The following is a 16,416-nucleotide window of genomic DNA, read 5'->3' on the forward strand; positions in this document are numbered from 1 at the left end:
TGGGTATTGGGTTACACAAGATGCCTGTCCCCACGTCGTCGGTTGTCTCTCGCCTATTCTCGCCTAACTGTTAGCCCCCCATGATAAACAAAAGACTGACTTCATGTCTTGCTTAGGAGACGAGAACGCTGGAGAACCCTGGTGTCGGCGAGCTCCAGATTTCGATTCGGAGTACAGGCATTTGTGGTTCCGACGTCAGCTATTACAAGAAGTTTGCCAATGGCGACCTCTGTGCCTGCCATCCCCTGTCCCTGGGACACGAGTCATCAGGAGTTGTCGTTGCCATTGGATCGCAAGTCAACGGCTTCAAGCTTGGCGATCGCGTGGCTCTCGAAGTCGGTGTGCCTTGCAGCCAGTGCTCCACCTGCAGGAAAGGCAGGTACAATCTATGCAAAAAGTTGAGATTCAGGAGCAGCGCCAAAACCGTCCCCCACTATCAGGGCACCCTCCAGGATCGGATCAACCACCCGGCCAACTGGTGCCACAAGATTCCAGACCATGTTTCCTTCGACTCGGCCGCTCTTCTCGAACCCCTTTCCGTCGCTATCCATGCGGTCAATCGCGCCGCCCCAGCGCCTGGCTCCACGGCACTCGTCATCGGTGCCGGGACAGTCGGCCTGCTGACTGCTGCCATGGCGCGACAGGCTGGCTGTTCTGAGGTCACCATCACGGACGTAGATGCCGGCCGGGTCAACTATGCCATCACAAAGGGCTTCGCCACGCACGGCTATGTCGTGCCCAACATGCAGTCTGGCACCTCAACTCCGGCCGATTCGGGCGTCATGACGCCTTCCAGCATCTTCTCAGTCCAGAGCGTGCAGAGCAAATTTGACGGCGCAAAGTCACTTGCCGCCGAGCTTTTGGCCATTACCAAGGTGCCTGAGTACCTTGACGACGATGACGAGCATGACGGTGTCGATATCGCTTTCGAGTGTACCGGCAAGGAGGTCTGCATGCACACCAGCTTATATGCGACGAAGCCGGGCGGCAAGGTCATCATGGTCGGCATGGGCACGCCAGTGCAGACACTGCCTCTGTCCGTCGCTCACCTCAAAGAAATTGACATCCTGGGCATCTTCAGATACGCCAATACCTACCCGACGGGCGTTCAGCTTCTGTGCGCAAAGAACAGAGCCAACATTCCGAACCTCGATGACATGGTCACGCACCGTTTCAAGGGGCTCGAGAACGCTTCCAAGGCGTTTGAGCTGGCGAGTCGGACGTTTGACGACGAGGGGAAATTAGTGCTCAAGGTTGTTATCGAGGCTTGAGCATAACCACCATACGTCCCAGACCTGCGGCACTTCTCAAGGATCGATTGGTTGGCTGGCATTACATCCAGCTTATGATACCCTGGTGGCAGAAGGGGGCGGTGGACAGGATGAGGAGGTCGCCCCATCCGGAGCGGATGGACGGTAGCGCATATTTACGAATACAACAGGTCGCGACTAGCATGCCTAGCAGGGAGGGAGTTTGAGGGTTTGCAAGGATACAGGGCACAAAACTAGATAGGATTCACATCAGGAGGTTATTTCTTTCTTTTTACGCTTAAGCGAGCACTTGGGTGGACTGTTCAATTTCAAGGGGATATTTTATGCCTGAACCTTGATCACCTGAAATACAGAGGTTATGAGACGCCAACGTGCCGGATGCAATTTGTCGTGTATCGTCATTACTCATTGATCCGTGATCTTTTATTCATCACGCGGGAACTCATACTCTCCCTGTCAGCTCATGACCATCTCTCTATTCTCCTGTTTCGTGTAGGTGCAATGTCATACCTTGAACCCTGAACGCCTTGCAGCCATGATGCCATTGTAGAAAATGCATTTTGCTCTTTTCCCTGCCCAAGTCGAACCATTTCCCCTTGAACGGATCCCGTACGCTCAAAACATGATGTCCCCAGCGCCCTGGATACCGTAAGGGCTAGGCCTACCCGTGGACATCTCCCAGGGTGTCCTATTCCGCTGGTCGCGGGCCTTGGCCGAGTCGACAACGTCGAATTTGCGACCCATGGACCGCACTTCCTGCACGCTCTGCATGACGTCATTGAGGAGGGAGACGAGGTGGACGTCGTTCTGCTCGCATACCACCTCCCTCCGGAAGGCCTCAACATCCGACGGCTCAACCAGGTCCAGTCGGCCGACGAGTGCGTGAATCTGTCGCAAAATTGTATTCGACGGCGTCGTCTCGTGGTCGCCTGCAGGTTGTGCAGACATTTCCTTGCCCGAGACGTACGCCGCGGGCAGACGCTCGAGGTAGGTCATGATGAGGTGGATGCGTGACAAGAGCATCTTGGTCGCATTGGCCTTGGCCGTCAGCGCGGCGATCATCTCTTCTTCCTCCGGCGTCAGCGTCGCGTCATCCTCTACCGGGAGGAGGCTGTCGGCTTTTTGCTTGCCCTTTCCGCCGGCGGTGTTGACGTCCTTTCCCTTCTGCTTCTCCTTAGGGGGCTCGACGGCGGTAGCCGTTCCGCTGCCCCGCGCCACAAAGTCCATGCTGATCATCTCGGCCTCGCCCGTCTCGACTGTATAGCCCAGCTCGCGGAAGCGGAGCTTCAGCGTAGACTCGCCGTCTTCCATCGTCTTGTCGCCTTCCGTATCGGCGGCTTTAGCGGCGTCGTCGACTTCATAAGTTGCTCTCGTACACGGTCAGAGGGAGCTTGCCGCCTACAGAATGGCGAAGACCTCCTTCTGGTGGAAGCCAAGGAGGATGGCCGACTCGTTAATGTGGTTGAGGATGGTGTTGTGGATATGGGTGAGTTCTTGGGTGGGGCCCGTTTTGGGCAGCAGCGTGTACCAGCCGACAAAGTCGAGATTTCGGTCCTTGTGGACAGCACGCACTGCGGTGGATGTTAGCAAGGTACGTGTGCGGACCCAGCTGTAGTTCTCACTCTGCTCTATCCGTCCAAGCACTCTAGGCAGGTCCAGACTGTATTTGTAGGGCGTGTCGGGGGACGGGGCAACATGGCAGTCAAAGGCGTGCTCGATGGTGACTTCACGGCCGTTGTGCTGACCCATTAGGCCACCAACTATGGGCCACTCATGTTCTCGGAGGTGTGGCGGGTGATGTAGTCGGAGATGCTGAGTAGCACGAGGGGGTGCAGGACCGCTTGGAGTTCAGAAGACTGATTCGAGATGAGCGGGTTGACCGACTTCAGGCCCGCGTTGGACGACATTTCAAGACCGACTTTGCAGCTGGACAATAGAATATCCCGGTCGAAAGATGGAGGCTATGTTGGAGTTGTGCCAGTTCTGACTTTCGGCACCTGCTCGGGTCAGGCGGAGAGCATGTGAACAGGGACGGATGCTGGTAACTGAAGTTGGAGATGGGAGGTCTCAAGCTCCCATTTGGTACGAGGAGCTGCCTGTCATTCTGCCCCGCGTCCCACCTTCGATTACGTAATATGATCGCGGGACAACTACCTGCTACGGCCATATCTTAAGGTACCTATGCAACTACATTGAGGCCAACATGCTGAGGCCCACCAGAGTTGGCCCGCCACACGGTGTCCACCCTTGGCACGGAGCTCGGGGTGGCTCGCCGGACACTCCGGCCCCATAGGTTTTATTTGCCAATGTTATCAGCAGTGGGTGACATAGTTAAACAAAAGAATTCAGACGAGTGCTATTCAGGTCAATTTGAGTGACCACGCTGAGGGGCTCCACCGTGAAGTCCACCTGCTCCTCACCTTGCTTTCTATCGAGACTGCGAATGTCCCTCTCGAGAGCCCCCTGTCATGGGTTTTGTGATCACAGGATCTTGACCTTCCAGGGCCATTACCACTTCCACTTTGCCGTCTCGCTTCCCAGTAGCGCTCACATCTCAAAACAGTGAGCCATAGAAAACTGCTAAAATTGCCCAAAACGTTGGCAAGGCACTACGACACCCAATTTCTCGCTCTTCTCCCTGAGACTATTCAATCAATTGGCATGAAATGTTGCGATTTAGAGCGCTTTATTAATCGATCAGCCTTCTGAATAAAGCAGCATAGAGCCTTTTTCAACCCTTTGAACTCTTCAGAAGTATGGAATACAACTTGACAGAGTCAAAGTTACTTTTGTCTGCACCGTTGCAATTTTGCATGGCCAAACCCCTTTCCTTTCTACGTCACGAAATCATCTTGCAAATCCTCAAAGATTCATTGTTTCATGAACACAACTAAACAAAGAAGAGCAAGAGTAGGCGGAGAGCCATTCACGGGATCCGGGTACCACCAAAATGTTTTGCTGGCCATACCTGATTCCCAATCATGAGTTCTTTCTCTTCAAAGTATGCATCTTTGGTTTAAGAGCCCCGTTCGTATGCGGCCTTGCCCATTTGGTGCGAACTCAAGGCTTGACGTAAATTGACATTGCTCCAAAGACCCCAGGCAAACGTTTGGTCCATGACAACACCCTTCCTCTGCTTGCCTGATAGACTTTGTTTGACAGCATTGCCGTGAATAATTTGGTAAGAAGCATACATATCATACAGTGTCATCTGATTTAACATGTCTGGAACCGCCTCGCGCTCCACAAATTTTAATCATCAACTTTCCCCTTTCCGAGCTACCTGAACCGTCCCTCAAGAGTTTCTATGCTATTCCGCATTTGATACTGCGGAATTTCTACGAGTGTTCAAGTAAAGTGGCGATGGCAACCCCGACTGGCCCTTTCGTTCTGAGACCTGCAACACCAGGTTCAGTATTACCCGCGAAAAGGATGGACGATGAGCTTCAGATTTTAGCGGCCAACCCTGTGAAGAAGAGAAAGCTCAACAATCTTAAAGTTGCCGCTACACCTCAAGCTTTCGAACATAGCACATCGGCCGCTCCATCTTCACGAACATCTCCGATGAACTCCGACCCCAAGAGATCCGGCCCCAAAATAGAGCAGAGAATCAGTACTGCGGCAGCGGTGCTGTCCTCACAGCCTCCAGAACCGCCAACCGCTTGGTCTGCGACAAGGACCTTAGGACCCGGGTTTGGCAAGTCGAATAATCTTGACACTCTCTGGATCGCGCCAGCCAGCAGCCTTTGCGATTCTCCGCCTCTGTCGCCTAGACAATTGCCGCAAAGATTGTTGCCTGGTTCTACAAGATCTCAATCGATTCGAAAATTCACAGTTCCAGTCAAGAGTGAGGGTTGCGATGGGCTTGGAAGCCAAGCGTTCAGAACTGGAATGGAGGGTCACATGTCCGCAATGACCCCTCCTTATATTGCCGGAGCAGCTCCAGACCCAGCAGAAGATGCGATGATAGCCAGTCTTGCCGAGGCCACTGATTTAAAACCATATGATACAACTGAGGGGTGTGGTTTGAACGGCTGGCTTCTTGAATTCCGGGACACTGAGTGTGGGCAGGACGGACTACGGCATAAGGTTCGCGTCCCGCCAACCCAGATTGTTGACCACGTGTCACACGCCAAGAGCAGTGGCAAGAAGAACTACCACAGTCAGTCCTCCATGAGTCTCATGTATCAGTCTTCATCCCCTCAGCCATTGAGCCTCGCGTCTAGATTAGACTTCGGCCGCAGGATCAGCTTCCGTGAGCTCGACCGCCCCCCAAACAACATGGAACAACCTTCGGTGGCGCCTCCAAACCCATCAACGAGCCATAATGCAGCAGCCAGTTCATACAATACTACTTCAATGCAAGATTACAAAGATGGGTCAAAAGCTCAGGGGACTTGCTTGAAATGCCTTCAAGCCAAGCTCCGGCAACGAGCAGCAGCAATTTCGGCGAACGAGACACAGTCGTCTCTAGCACCGGGTTCCTTTCCGACCTCGAGTCTGGCGCAACCAGCTTGGCCACAGGGATTCAATATGGATAGCACAGCGAGTAGGAATATGATGCCGGCTGCACATGGTCAATTAATACCTTCGCAGTTCATTACCGGACTGGTGGGCTCCGCTCAACAATCCCAATTCCTTGGTCTTCTACCCCTCGGCCAAAACACGACCAGACCTACTCCGTTCTCTTTATCAACGGACGATACGCTCGGTCCCCGGAACTCACAGGTGCCGCTCTATTCACCTCAGGCAACGACTAGTAGTAAACACTTGATTGTCGATATCGCAGACACATGCGCGGAAGTGTTTCCTTTTGAAGCTTTCGCCAAACGACACCACCAGCCCGTCCAGAAAGTCAGGGATGTCTTTAGCGCCATCATACAAGTACCACTGCTGCGCTGCCCAGCGGACAAACGGAGAGCGGGTAAGCTGGGCACAGCTCGATTAAAGGAGTACACTCAGGCCAAGAGGAGAATAGTTTCAGAATAGTTTCAGACAACGAAGACCGAGGAGACATGCACCGGAAGCTTGGTCAGGAAGACCAGTATTTTTCAGCTTGGGATGTTGCAAAGTTACTCGGCCCGACTGACGCACAGCCGGAGCACCATTTCGATTCCGTTGGTCCTTGGTAAGACGCCACCAATCGATGAAATTAACCTCGCGGTGTTGTACGGAAGGTGAAGATGGAGACAAGACATGCAAAGTCTCAGGTGCGCCCTTCGTAGCCAATACGCACAGAATCATTTATGGGACTACATCGATTTCGCCCACAACACATCGTTTCCTTTACGAGTTTTGCAGAGAGTAGCATTCTTTGCGCGCACATAACGAGGTAGTTCCATCATGAGATGCTCTAGCCTCACCATCTCCTCCTGATTCTCTGTTCTTTTGGCATGGATGTATTGTGTCATAAGCAGCTCATGGCGACTTTCGTAGGAAAGCTTCGTCCAGTGTTTGAGGGCCTCTTGGTCGCATGGGGCGCATGTGTCGTTGATGGAATTCTTCGTCACTCGTTGTGCTTTGCACCTCGATGTGTTTTTGCACATGCTGGTCGATTTGAGGATATGGCCGCAACCCATTGTGGTTTCAGTCGTTTGACACATTTCGAACACACAAGTTTTCGCCTCTTCGTTTGTACGATGCTCTATCGACTCTGTTGGCGAAGATCTGCTGATTTATAGCTCTTCAGTATGTTGAGAATAGAATACAATAGACGTTGCAGGTTGTGTGTTTGGTGATTTCTTTGTCAGTGATGATGCGTTGGCTTTGATCATCCCCATTGAAATCACATTAATATGTATCAGAAACATGGCTGCTTTCAGAACAGCTGTCCTGAAAATGTACTGACCGACATTAACATCCCGGCAATGATAGACTTTCTGGACCGAACTTCATGCGCAAGACGGAGATGAATTGCATTGCACACCCAGGTAGGACATGCATGTCCAATTAGTGGTTTTCGGTCTGTCTCGTCACGCCGATGTAGGCTGAATAACCCACGAAGCTAATGAAGTGAGATATAGTGACTACAACCGACAGAAAGAGAGAAGGCTCTCGACAATTCCACACGTATGATGTCGAGGTGAGGGCAAGTCCTCAAGAGATGAGGCAAGATCAAGAGTCAAGATGGTCGGCCATTTCTTGGAGGGCCGCTATCACCTTGTTATCAGTCCAGAACAGGACTAGTGCGGGGTATGAATCGAGAAATTTCGTCTCCGCCAGGCTCGCCCAGCAACATCTACACGAATTCAACAACGGGCCACAGCTTCTCAGACGACAAATCACGCTATCGCCGACTTCGAGAACATCGGTCCGAGCCTGAAAATCCCAAGACAACTCCGAAGAAGCATTTCGGATCAACAAAATGGGCAAGAAGAGGGAGAGAGACGAGCAGAACCCCGCCCATGACGGCGACAAGATGGATGAAGATGACTCTGAGGATGACGTACGTTCAGCTCCCTGACAAGCTCCGTTGGCTGTCAAGCGCTAAGCTAACATATGGGTTGAGTTTGACGTTGTGAACGTCGACTTTGAGTGGTTCAACTTTGATGCCGACATCGACTTCCACGGCACCAAGGCTCTTCTCCGCCAGCTCTTCGACGTGGACGCCGTCAAGTTCAACATATCCGGCCTCGCAGACCTCGTCATTTCCCAGCCCACCATCGGCTCAACCGTCAAGGTCGACGACAAGGCGAACGATGCCTATGCCCTCATGACAGTTCTCAACATGCACGAGCACCGCGACAAGCCGGCGTTCGCCGACCTCACCAAGTACATCATCGAGAAGGCGCAGACGAACGAGGCGCTCGCACCCATCCCCCGATTGCTCACCAGCGGTGATCAAGTCGGTCTCGTGCTTACGGAGCGTCTCATCAATATGCCGACCGAGATTGCGCCGCCCATGTACCGCATGCTCATCGACGAGATCGAGGCTGCCGTGGAGGACAAGGAGCCGTACGAGTTTACACATTATCTCGTCCTCTCCAAGACGTACCGCGAAGTCGAGCCAGAGGCTGAGCTGCGCACCGAGCGCAAGGGCAAGAAGCAGAAGGGTGAGGATGGCTCCATGTGGTACTTCCACCCGGAGGATGAGGTTACGGCCAAGCACGCTGTCGCTCACGGCGCCTACTCTTACTCCCACGAGAACGAGGGCTCGGCGGAGAGCAAGAGGGCGTTCCAGGAAATGGGCATCAAGCCGCAGGGTTACTTGATGCTCGTGGAGGCGAGCAAGTGGAAGGGGGCTGTGGATGCCGTAGAGCAGTATCTCAAGCCGCAATGAAGAAAGATCCACTCGAGGACCACCAGCGCTTTGTTCGAATCTTTTTTTTTCTGCTTCACTTTGATTGCTTCTGTCTTTCTTTTGAACTCAGGGGTCTTGATCCTCATTAGTCCGTCTCCTCGAGCCGCTGCATCAGGTACTCCACTTCGACCTCCTTCGTCAGGGGTATCACAAAATTCTCATACATGGACACGACAGCGTCGACGTCAATCTTTGGCTTCACATCCCCGATTATCGTCGCGTTGGACGGGTCTGTTCCGTACGTCGTGACCTTGAGCCGCAGCCTCTCGAGCACCTTCTTCTCCACCTCTGGCTTGGTGATGGCGTCCGCAATACCCTCACGGTCCTCCGCCTTGATGAGCTTCACGAAACGCTCCCGCTCCGACACGAACTTGGACTCGGCGACGAACTTGCCAAAGTGGATGCGCCTCGACAGGGCCTGAAGGCACGCAATGTCGCAGGTGGCGCTCGAGCCGTAGTTCTCCTGCGACTCGCCGCGGTCCTCGCTGCGACCAAAGTCGGGGCACATGGCCGGCAGGAGAGAGTCGACATAGAACCGGCGGATCTTGTCGTTGACGTCGACATTGTTCGGGTGCAAGACCTTGGGGTAGTTGAGAGGCTTGAGGATGGGCTTCTGCACGACGTCTGGAAAGAAGGGGTATTCGTCAGGGGACTCGTAACGGCGGATGATGGACTGCAACCGCTCTTGCTCGCGCAGGTACCAGTCCACGAAGCTGAGCTCGCTGTCGGGGATGTTGAGGGCTCCAGGGACGTAGATGGACCTATTCAGAGCAAACTGGGCACGCTCGATGAGGTGATAGGTGATGGTGTCCTCGAGACGGCTAGCAGGGCTACGTGTTACCGACTGCGCAGGACAGAGACGGTGGGAGGGAGTTTCTCACATCAACTGGTACCGGATCCGGTTCAGGTCGAGAGCTTTGGAAGCATCGTTGAGGTCGATGAGAGAGTCCATCACGGCGGGAGCTGGAAAGTGCCAGGACATAAAACGCTGCAAGGACCTCACTGAGGAGTCGATCAGTTACATGCAGGTCAATTGAGGAGAGGGAGTCAACGTACGTGGCGTATCTCGTCAAAGCAAATGCGTCGAGTCAGAGTTTCGGGTGGAGCGGAGGGGCAGAAAGCGCCGCCGATGAAGCTCCGATAAAGGCGTGGGGTAGTATTCGTCGCAGGAACCTGTTTGTACACCCAGCTGTCGCCAGCCGAAGAAGCCCAGCGCCTGAAGCTAAAATCGGTGAGCTTCGGTGACTGCCATTGCTTGGCTGCGGGGTTCCAGGGTGTGTCAGGGTGGAGCAGCGCGTGCTTGTACTTCGCATTCGATTGCTTGCATCGCCTCAGCCTCAGCCGTCACACACGCGCATCAAGTGAACCTGGGTGGCCCGAGCTCCCAAGCCGGGCCTTTACCGATCTGCGGGCCTGGTGCAGTGGATTCGGCTTCGGCTTCGCGTGAAAGCAAGTTGAAGACAGCAAAACTCCCACTCGCGCACACCACCACAAATTTGCTCGTCCTGTTCGCGACCTGTGGTCTGCTCCCCCCCTTCCCCCCGACGACCACGATACCCAGAGCACGGATGGCCGACGCCGATCACCAGTATGGCTACTATGACGAAACGGCCCCCGATGACGACCAGCCTATCGTCTCTGTAAGTATTGCCGCCTCTGTGCTGCGCCTGTAGAGGCAAAGTTGCCGTTGTACTGCCAGCAGCGCATACTGATCGATGGAAACCGCACAGACTCGTGGCCTTGAAGCTTTCGGACGCAAGGTCACAACGACAGCGAGCCATCTGATGGGGCCCCTCTCCGAGGCAGGGCCCGGCAACCCCCAATACCAGAGCGCCATGGCCGAGGTCCACAAACAGTTGAAGCGCCCGACAATGCAGCGCAGCATGTTCTCCATGGCCAGGACGACGCCGTCCGAGATGGTTCGGGCTAAGCTGTCCAAGACGGAGATTCAACATCGTGCCTTGACCTATCTCCCCGACGAGCTGCTTGTCAACATACCCGACAACGACAACTCGTACTCGCTCTTCCAGGGTTTCCAGGCCAGCTTTCCGGAGCTCACCGACGAGGGCAAAAAGCACAAGCGACGAGTATCGAGGGGCAGGAAGTTGATTGACGACGGCAAGGCCACCGCAGGCACACCGCAGTCATTACACAACCTGAAACAGGAAAAGTCTTCGATGATGCACGAGCTGGAAATGCTGAGCGTCCGCAAAAATATGGCCAGCAGCGAGATCAGGGAGATTGACATCAAAATCGCGAACCTGGGCGGCATGCGCAGAATCATCCTGGAGAGGCTGGCTGGGTTGGAGCAGGATGAAGCTATCCTGGAGCACGATCGTGAGCACACTCGACATCCCCTCGCTCGGATCGCCGTCATGCTAATTACAAAAAGTGATTGATGTGGAAGGTCGCCTCGAGGATGCGCAGCTACTCGTCGAGGAAGCTGAAACGATAGCCCAGCAAACACCGACCCGAGAAGAGCTGGATCTCGCGGGTGACCACGAGGACGATGGCTTCATGTCCCAATCTGTGTACGAGAAGATTCCTGCCTCCCCCAGTACGCCTTCCAAGTCGAAGAGGCCGAGAACGGTCCGACGAAAGTCCATGCCTATCCTCCACGAACACTTCGAGCCCGGCACCGCGATCCGGGAAATTCGAGCACACCAGGATACCATCACAGCTCTCGACTTTGACGCCCCTTTCGGAACAATGGTCACGTCTGCTATGGATGATACTGTCAAGGTATGGGATCTGAATGCGGGCCGGTGCATCGGCATGCTCGAGGGCCACACTGCCTCGGTGCGCGCACTCCAAGTGGAGGACAACATTCTGGCCACGGGTTCTCGTGACGCCACCATCCGGCTGTGGGACCTGAGCAAGGCGCACTACGACCCACAGGGCGGCCAGTTCGGCAAAGGAGGCGAGGAGGACGATGATGGCATCGCCTTCGAGAACCCAGATGATCAGCCGGTAGACCCGCCCGAGGGCAGCATGGACGACTGTCACCTGTTCACGCTGCAGGCGCACGTCGACGAAATAACGGCGCTCCACTTCCGCGGCGACATCCTCGTGTCCGGCTCGGCTGACAAGACTCTACGACACTGGGACCTGGAAAAGGGACGCTGCATTCAGACGCTGGACATTATGTGGGCGGCGACACAGGCCTCAGCTACAATGGGAGACGACGGTCCTTGGCGGCAGACGAGCCGCTCGGCATCGTCGTCGGCAGACTTTGTGGGCGCTGTGCAGGTATTCGAGTCGGCGCTGGCGTGCGGCACGGCAGACGGCATGGTGAGGCTTTGGGATCTGCGCAGCGGCACCGTCCACCGCAGCCTCGTTGGCCACACGGGCCCCGTGACGTGCCTACAATTCGACGACATGCATCTGGTCACAGGCAGTGCGGACAGGAGTGTCAGAGTAAGTCTGCTGTCACAGATGTTTGTATGAGAGTCGAGAATGTGCTGACGCATGGACAGATCTGGGACCTGCGGACTGGGTCAATCTCAGACGCTTACGCTTACGACCACGGTATCACGAGTATGATGTTTGACGCCCGCCGGATCGTGTCGGCGGCAGGGGAGGATGTTGTCAAGGTGTACGACAAGCTCGAGGGCCGGCAGTGGGAGTGCGGGGCGGGCATCGTCCAGGCGGAGGAAGGCAAATCGCCAGCAGTCGTGGAGCAGGTGCGCGTCCGTGACGGATACATGGTGGAAGGCCGGCAGGATGGCATTGTAGGAGTATGGACATGTTGAGCGTAGAGTCTGGGAGGCCAGATGTGTACTACATACCTTGTAAAAGTACTTATAACTGAGTAACAAAGATGCCGATGAACGGCCAAAGTGAGCCTCGTTACAGTGCACTGGCTGACGGTCCAACTCAACAAATTGACTTGCACGGTTTCCAGGTTTGACATTATGGATGCCCGAGCTCAATCCAGCAAGGCGTACGACAGGCATGCGGTCGATTACTCTGACATGCATTGCGCGAGACATAGTTGAGACATAGCAGTTGGGCAGGACCTTGGCCGGGATGCCTGGCGGTCAAGATTTGCTGGATGCCTTGGTTCGGACGTGCTAGGCCGATAGCAACTTAGGATGTTCATCCTGGGACGAAGTGAGCTTTCGCAGTCCAGTGTTGCGACCATGTGGGCAGTCCATCGGTAAGTGGGACAAAGGGCGCGTCCGATGAAGATCAATAGAAAAGCACAGCCATGAATGGAGAAGAAGAGGCTTAGACTGTCGGTACTTCGGAGCAGGTGTCATGCTAAGCTTTGGAGCTTGGAGCAGCCAGCGCGCTGGACCTGCACGTGCCAAACAGTGGTCTCCCATGTTTCCATTGACACCCCCGCGCCTTCCACTCGGTGCACACTGCTGATGCCAGGGATCTTTCCACTTCCAACCAATCCAGGCGCCCTGCCCCCCGCCCTTTTAGCACCAACCGCTAACAGCCCCATTGTCCACTTTGGCCGTGACGCCCTCTCTGCAACCGCCTGCCTATCCTGCGGGGGGGGGGGGGACCTACCAGCCTCACCTTGCGACCGTCCAGAACCCTGTTCCACCTGGCACCTTTCCTCGCCTCGCATCTTCCCATGCATGTCGACCGGATTTTGCCTTGCGTGTTCTCCCAGAGACCTTCACCTGTTTCTCCTTCAGCATACCTACAGTATTTTGATTCAAGCGTCACCGAACGCGCAGCATCCATCACATAATTGCTTTGTGCTCACTCTACTTGTGTCTGACTCGGGCATTATCCTGCCCTTGCCTACCTTACAGTTACTGGCCTGGACTCAAGATACCAGGTGACTTCAATCGAGAGGACAACCATCAGTTCCCGTTGCCACTCGACCCCGATCCTTTCCAGCGCCGGGACCCGTTGTCGTCATGGCCTCGGCGGCGACGTCGCAATGCCATGAAGGGCCGTTCCCTGGCAAGGAGCCTCCTGGGTTTCTTGATCTGCCCACTGAGGCCCAAAATCTCATCTTTAATCATGTAAGGCGCCGTGCTGCACCCACACACCCAGCCTCGGCTGGGTCCGCCGCCGACCGTGGTTAACATGTCATGCGCAGTGCTCGCAAGCCGACCTCATCTGCCTCGCCCTTGTGTCGAAGCATTTTCGAGACCTCGCTGCCGCCCAGCTCTACCGCATTTTCCACATTGTATTTCCAGACGAAGAGGACCCCGCGTCCGACTCGCCTATCGACAGCCTCGCTGGTGGGCTGGATACCTTTGTCACCAGTGATTACAACTACGCCAGGTGGCTGCGCGATATCTCCCTCGACACCCTCAGCGCAGGTGAAAAGGCCGAAAGCGCCTACAAACCATACTTGTACAGCACAAGCTGCGGCAAGTTCCTCAACACCTTGCTCCTAATCACACTGCGCAAGGCCAAGTCTTTGGAGAGATTCCAATGGAACATCCGAGTCGAGCTCAGCCGCCCCGTCTACCAGGCGCTTCACCAGATCACCACATTGAAGCACCTGCACCTACGACTCCAAGCCGGACCCTCACTCTTTGAGCCGCCCCCTCCCCTTCCATACCCGATCCCCACTGCTCCTCAACCAAACCCTCCCATCAACGACTGGCACCCCATCACCATCAGCCTCCCTCTGCCACCACCGCCTCCGATCGGTCTCGGGACCGGCCTCGTCAGCTTGCCGTACGCCTCCACACCCGTGCTCCCCCCGCCAATGCCACCAGCACCCAAGGCCCATGCACCCAAGACTAAGCGTAAGCCTCTGCCAGCGAACGAACCTGCCACACTTTCTGGCTTCAAAAAGCTCAGGTCACTCGCCGTTCTCGACATTGATAATCTGGAACTGGTTTCGGAGATCAAGAAGTGTGTGCAAAGCTCCTACTTGACGCTCAACAAGCTCAAGCTCTCTCTCTCTCCCAGCCTGGCCATTCAATCTCGGAAACCGAACCCCAATCTTGATCACGATGAGGACGACCCTGATGATGAATTCCATATCGTTCCCATGGCCTCGGGACCGCACTGGGATGATGCTGCCGCACCCGTCAAGGCGTTCCGCGCCCAGGAGGAGCGGAAGCGCCAGGAGGAAGTCCTCGCTAGCGTCTTTGGCGTAGAGCCTGCCTGGATCGATAAGGCTCAGAAGAAGGTAAAGGACAAGAAGGACAGGAAGCTCAAACATGATCCCAAAGAGACTCGCTCTGGCGCCGAGATCTTCATGGAGCGTCTGAAGGAGGTGTCAGCCAAGCTGATCGCAGGTACAGAGGGCACGGAGCAAGACGATCTTGAGTCGAGGGAAGCTGTCTTAACCATGATTCAAGAAGCTGCTGAGAAGTACCTCCAGTCGAACGAAGCTAAGGAAGCGACCGAGACAGCAGCCAAGACCGAGAAGGAGAATTCTTCAACGAACCCGCCGAATGAAGTGTCAACATTTTCCAAGCCTGCGAAGCCAAAATTCAAGGAAGCATCCCCTGAGGATATTGATGTTGAGGAACCCATCCCGGATGAGGCTGACGATAACATGGAGAATAAGAGTCCGCCTGAGAAGGAAGCACCACCTTCAGCACCTCCCGCGACAGCAAATGCGACGCCTTCTAGCAGCACAGACAGTCGCTCACCAGATGCCCCAAAAGTCTCTTCCACCAATACGCGAGAGATGGGTGGAAAGAACTCAACGACGCCGCAGAGGAAGGACAATGACGACCCTACAACGATGAGCGATTACATCAGGTTCACCCGTGGTGCCTCTCTGCACTCATTCAGCGTCCACCTGATACCTGTCAAGGCATCTGTGCTCAAGGCTTCCCTTGACCTGAGGGTCTTGAAGAGACTCACATTGCTGAATGTTGGTCCCCAGACTAGCATATGGTCAATGCTCTCGAAGGAAAACAAAATCTCGCCATTGCCCTTGCGCAAGATCTTCACCGACAACGTGTCCATGGCTTTCCTGACCTGCGTGGCCCAATTGGAGGAGGTCACGGAGCTGTTCATGCTAGAACGTGCAGAGAATTACCGACCAGAAAGTTTCGCGCCAAAGACGTCAGTCAACATGGATAACATTCGCCGACTCGTGCTACGACGTCACATCGGTACACTCAAGAGGCTGATGGTTAAGAACGACATGGACTCAAGCTGGGATGCTGACGAGAAAACGGTGTTGTTGATATGCAACCGCGGGAAGCAGCTCGAAGAGCTGGCAGTGGGCATGGGAATTCGCGCAATGGTAAGCTCCATAACAGACAAGCCCCTTTGGCTTCCCGCCTCCCTGGCTACCCTAGAAAGCGTCAGTTGAAACTGACAAATTTGGTCGCAGCACACCTTCTTGCAGCATTTCCCGGGCCTGCCCAAACTGCGCGCCCTCAATGTCGTCCACTTCCGCAGCGAGGACACTTGCCCGTGGGTCATGCGCGAGACACGTCGATTCTTGATCGACAATCTCTCTCATCATCCTGAGCTCGCGCTGGAGTGGATCTCCATTGACGATGACAGAGTTGAACGTGTCATACGTGGGCCGTTCCCTTCAGATCGACCCAACAGCGACAAGAAGAAGAAGAAGGGCAAAGGCAAGGCCACGGTTTTGACCTCCAGCGATACGGAGACGAGCCCTTTCCCCGAGCTGCCCCTCCATAACTGGGACAACCCCAGCGACAGTGACGACGAGGACACGGACGTATCGGCGCAGTTGAAGCTGGACACGATTACAGACGTGCACTTTTACGACGTGTGGGCGTCCGCATGTTCAAGAAGGAGGTTATGACCGGCCGCCTCTGATCACGGTGATAACGAACCTATTTGCACGGAGGACATGGACAGGGGCATACAGGAGTCACGACGTTCTAATGAGTGCGTTGGACGCTTTTCTCCGCGGCTTGATCGATC

At 55.0% G+C, this 16,416-nt stretch overlaps 7 protein-coding genes across 7 annotated transcripts; 4 read left to right on the top strand and 3 right to left on the bottom strand.

The window, feature by feature from the left end:
* Positions 1–20: 20 nt before the first annotated feature.
* Positions 21–1,271, top strand: VDBG_00939 (sorbitol dehydrogenase; the record flags this gene model as incomplete). Its single annotated transcript, XM_003009210.1, has 2 exons — positions 21–44; positions 117–1,271. 2 exons carry the CDS (start codon positions 21–23, stop codon positions 1,269–1,271), a joined length of 1,179 nt encoding a protein of 392 aa, XP_003009256.1.
* Positions 1,272–1,886: 615 nt separating this feature from the next.
* VDBG_00940 (conserved hypothetical protein) lies at positions 1,887–3,020 on the bottom strand (the record flags this gene model as incomplete). The annotated part of the gene is made up of 2 exons (XM_003009211.1): positions 1,887–2,638; positions 2,894–3,020. 2 exons carry the CDS (start codon positions 3,018–3,020, stop codon positions 1,887–1,889), a joined length of 879 nt encoding a protein of 292 aa, XP_003009257.1.
* Positions 3,021–3,031: 11 nt separating this feature from the next.
* Positions 3,032–3,178, bottom strand: VDBG_00941 (conserved hypothetical protein; the record flags this gene model as incomplete). The annotated part of the gene is made up of 1 exon (XM_003009212.1): positions 3,032–3,178. The coding sequence occupies one exon, from the start codon at positions 3,176–3,178 to the stop codon at positions 3,032–3,034; it is 147 nt and encodes a 48-aa protein (XP_003009258.1).
* Positions 3,179–7,549: 4,371 nt separating this feature from the next.
* On the top strand, positions 7,550–8,568 carry VDBG_00942 (BCP1; the record flags this gene model as incomplete). The annotated part of the gene is made up of 2 exons (XM_003009213.1): positions 7,550–7,716; positions 7,780–8,568. The coding sequence occupies 2 exons, from the start codon at positions 7,636–7,638 to the stop codon at positions 8,548–8,550; spliced, it is 852 nt and encodes a 283-aa protein (XP_003009259.1).
* Positions 8,569–8,616: 48 nt separating this feature from the next.
* VDBG_00943 (chorismate mutase) lies at positions 8,617–9,562 on the bottom strand (the record flags this gene model as incomplete). Its single annotated transcript, XM_003009214.1, has 2 exons — positions 8,617–9,392; positions 9,453–9,562. The coding sequence occupies 2 exons, from the start codon at positions 9,521–9,523 to the stop codon at positions 8,657–8,659; spliced, it is 807 nt and encodes a 268-aa protein (XP_003009260.1).
* Positions 9,563–10,139: 577 nt separating this feature from the next.
* Positions 10,140–12,323, top strand: VDBG_00944 (mitochondrial division protein; the record flags this gene model as incomplete). The annotated part of the gene is made up of 4 exons (XM_003009215.1): positions 10,140–10,211; positions 10,302–10,908; positions 10,964–11,988; positions 12,048–12,323. 4 exons carry the CDS (start codon positions 10,140–10,142, stop codon positions 12,321–12,323), a joined length of 1,980 nt encoding a protein of 659 aa, XP_003009261.1.
* Positions 12,324–13,451: 1,128 nt separating this feature from the next.
* On the top strand, positions 13,452–16,294 carry VDBG_00945 (conserved hypothetical protein; the record flags this gene model as incomplete). Its single annotated transcript, XM_003009216.1, has 3 exons — positions 13,452–13,559; positions 13,637–15,760; positions 15,851–16,294. The coding sequence occupies 3 exons, from the start codon at positions 13,452–13,454 to the stop codon at positions 16,292–16,294; spliced, it is 2,676 nt and encodes an 891-aa protein (XP_003009262.1).
* Between the last annotated feature and the right edge of the window lie 122 nt (positions 16,295–16,416).

Source organism: Verticillium alfalfae, genomic scaffold (genome assembly GCF_000150825.1).
Source record: "Verticillium alfalfae VaMs.102 supercont1.1 genomic scaffold, whole genome shotgun sequence".
Lineage (NCBI taxonomy): Eukaryota > Fungi > Ascomycota > Sordariomycetes > Glomerellales > Plectosphaerellaceae > Verticillium > Verticillium alfalfae.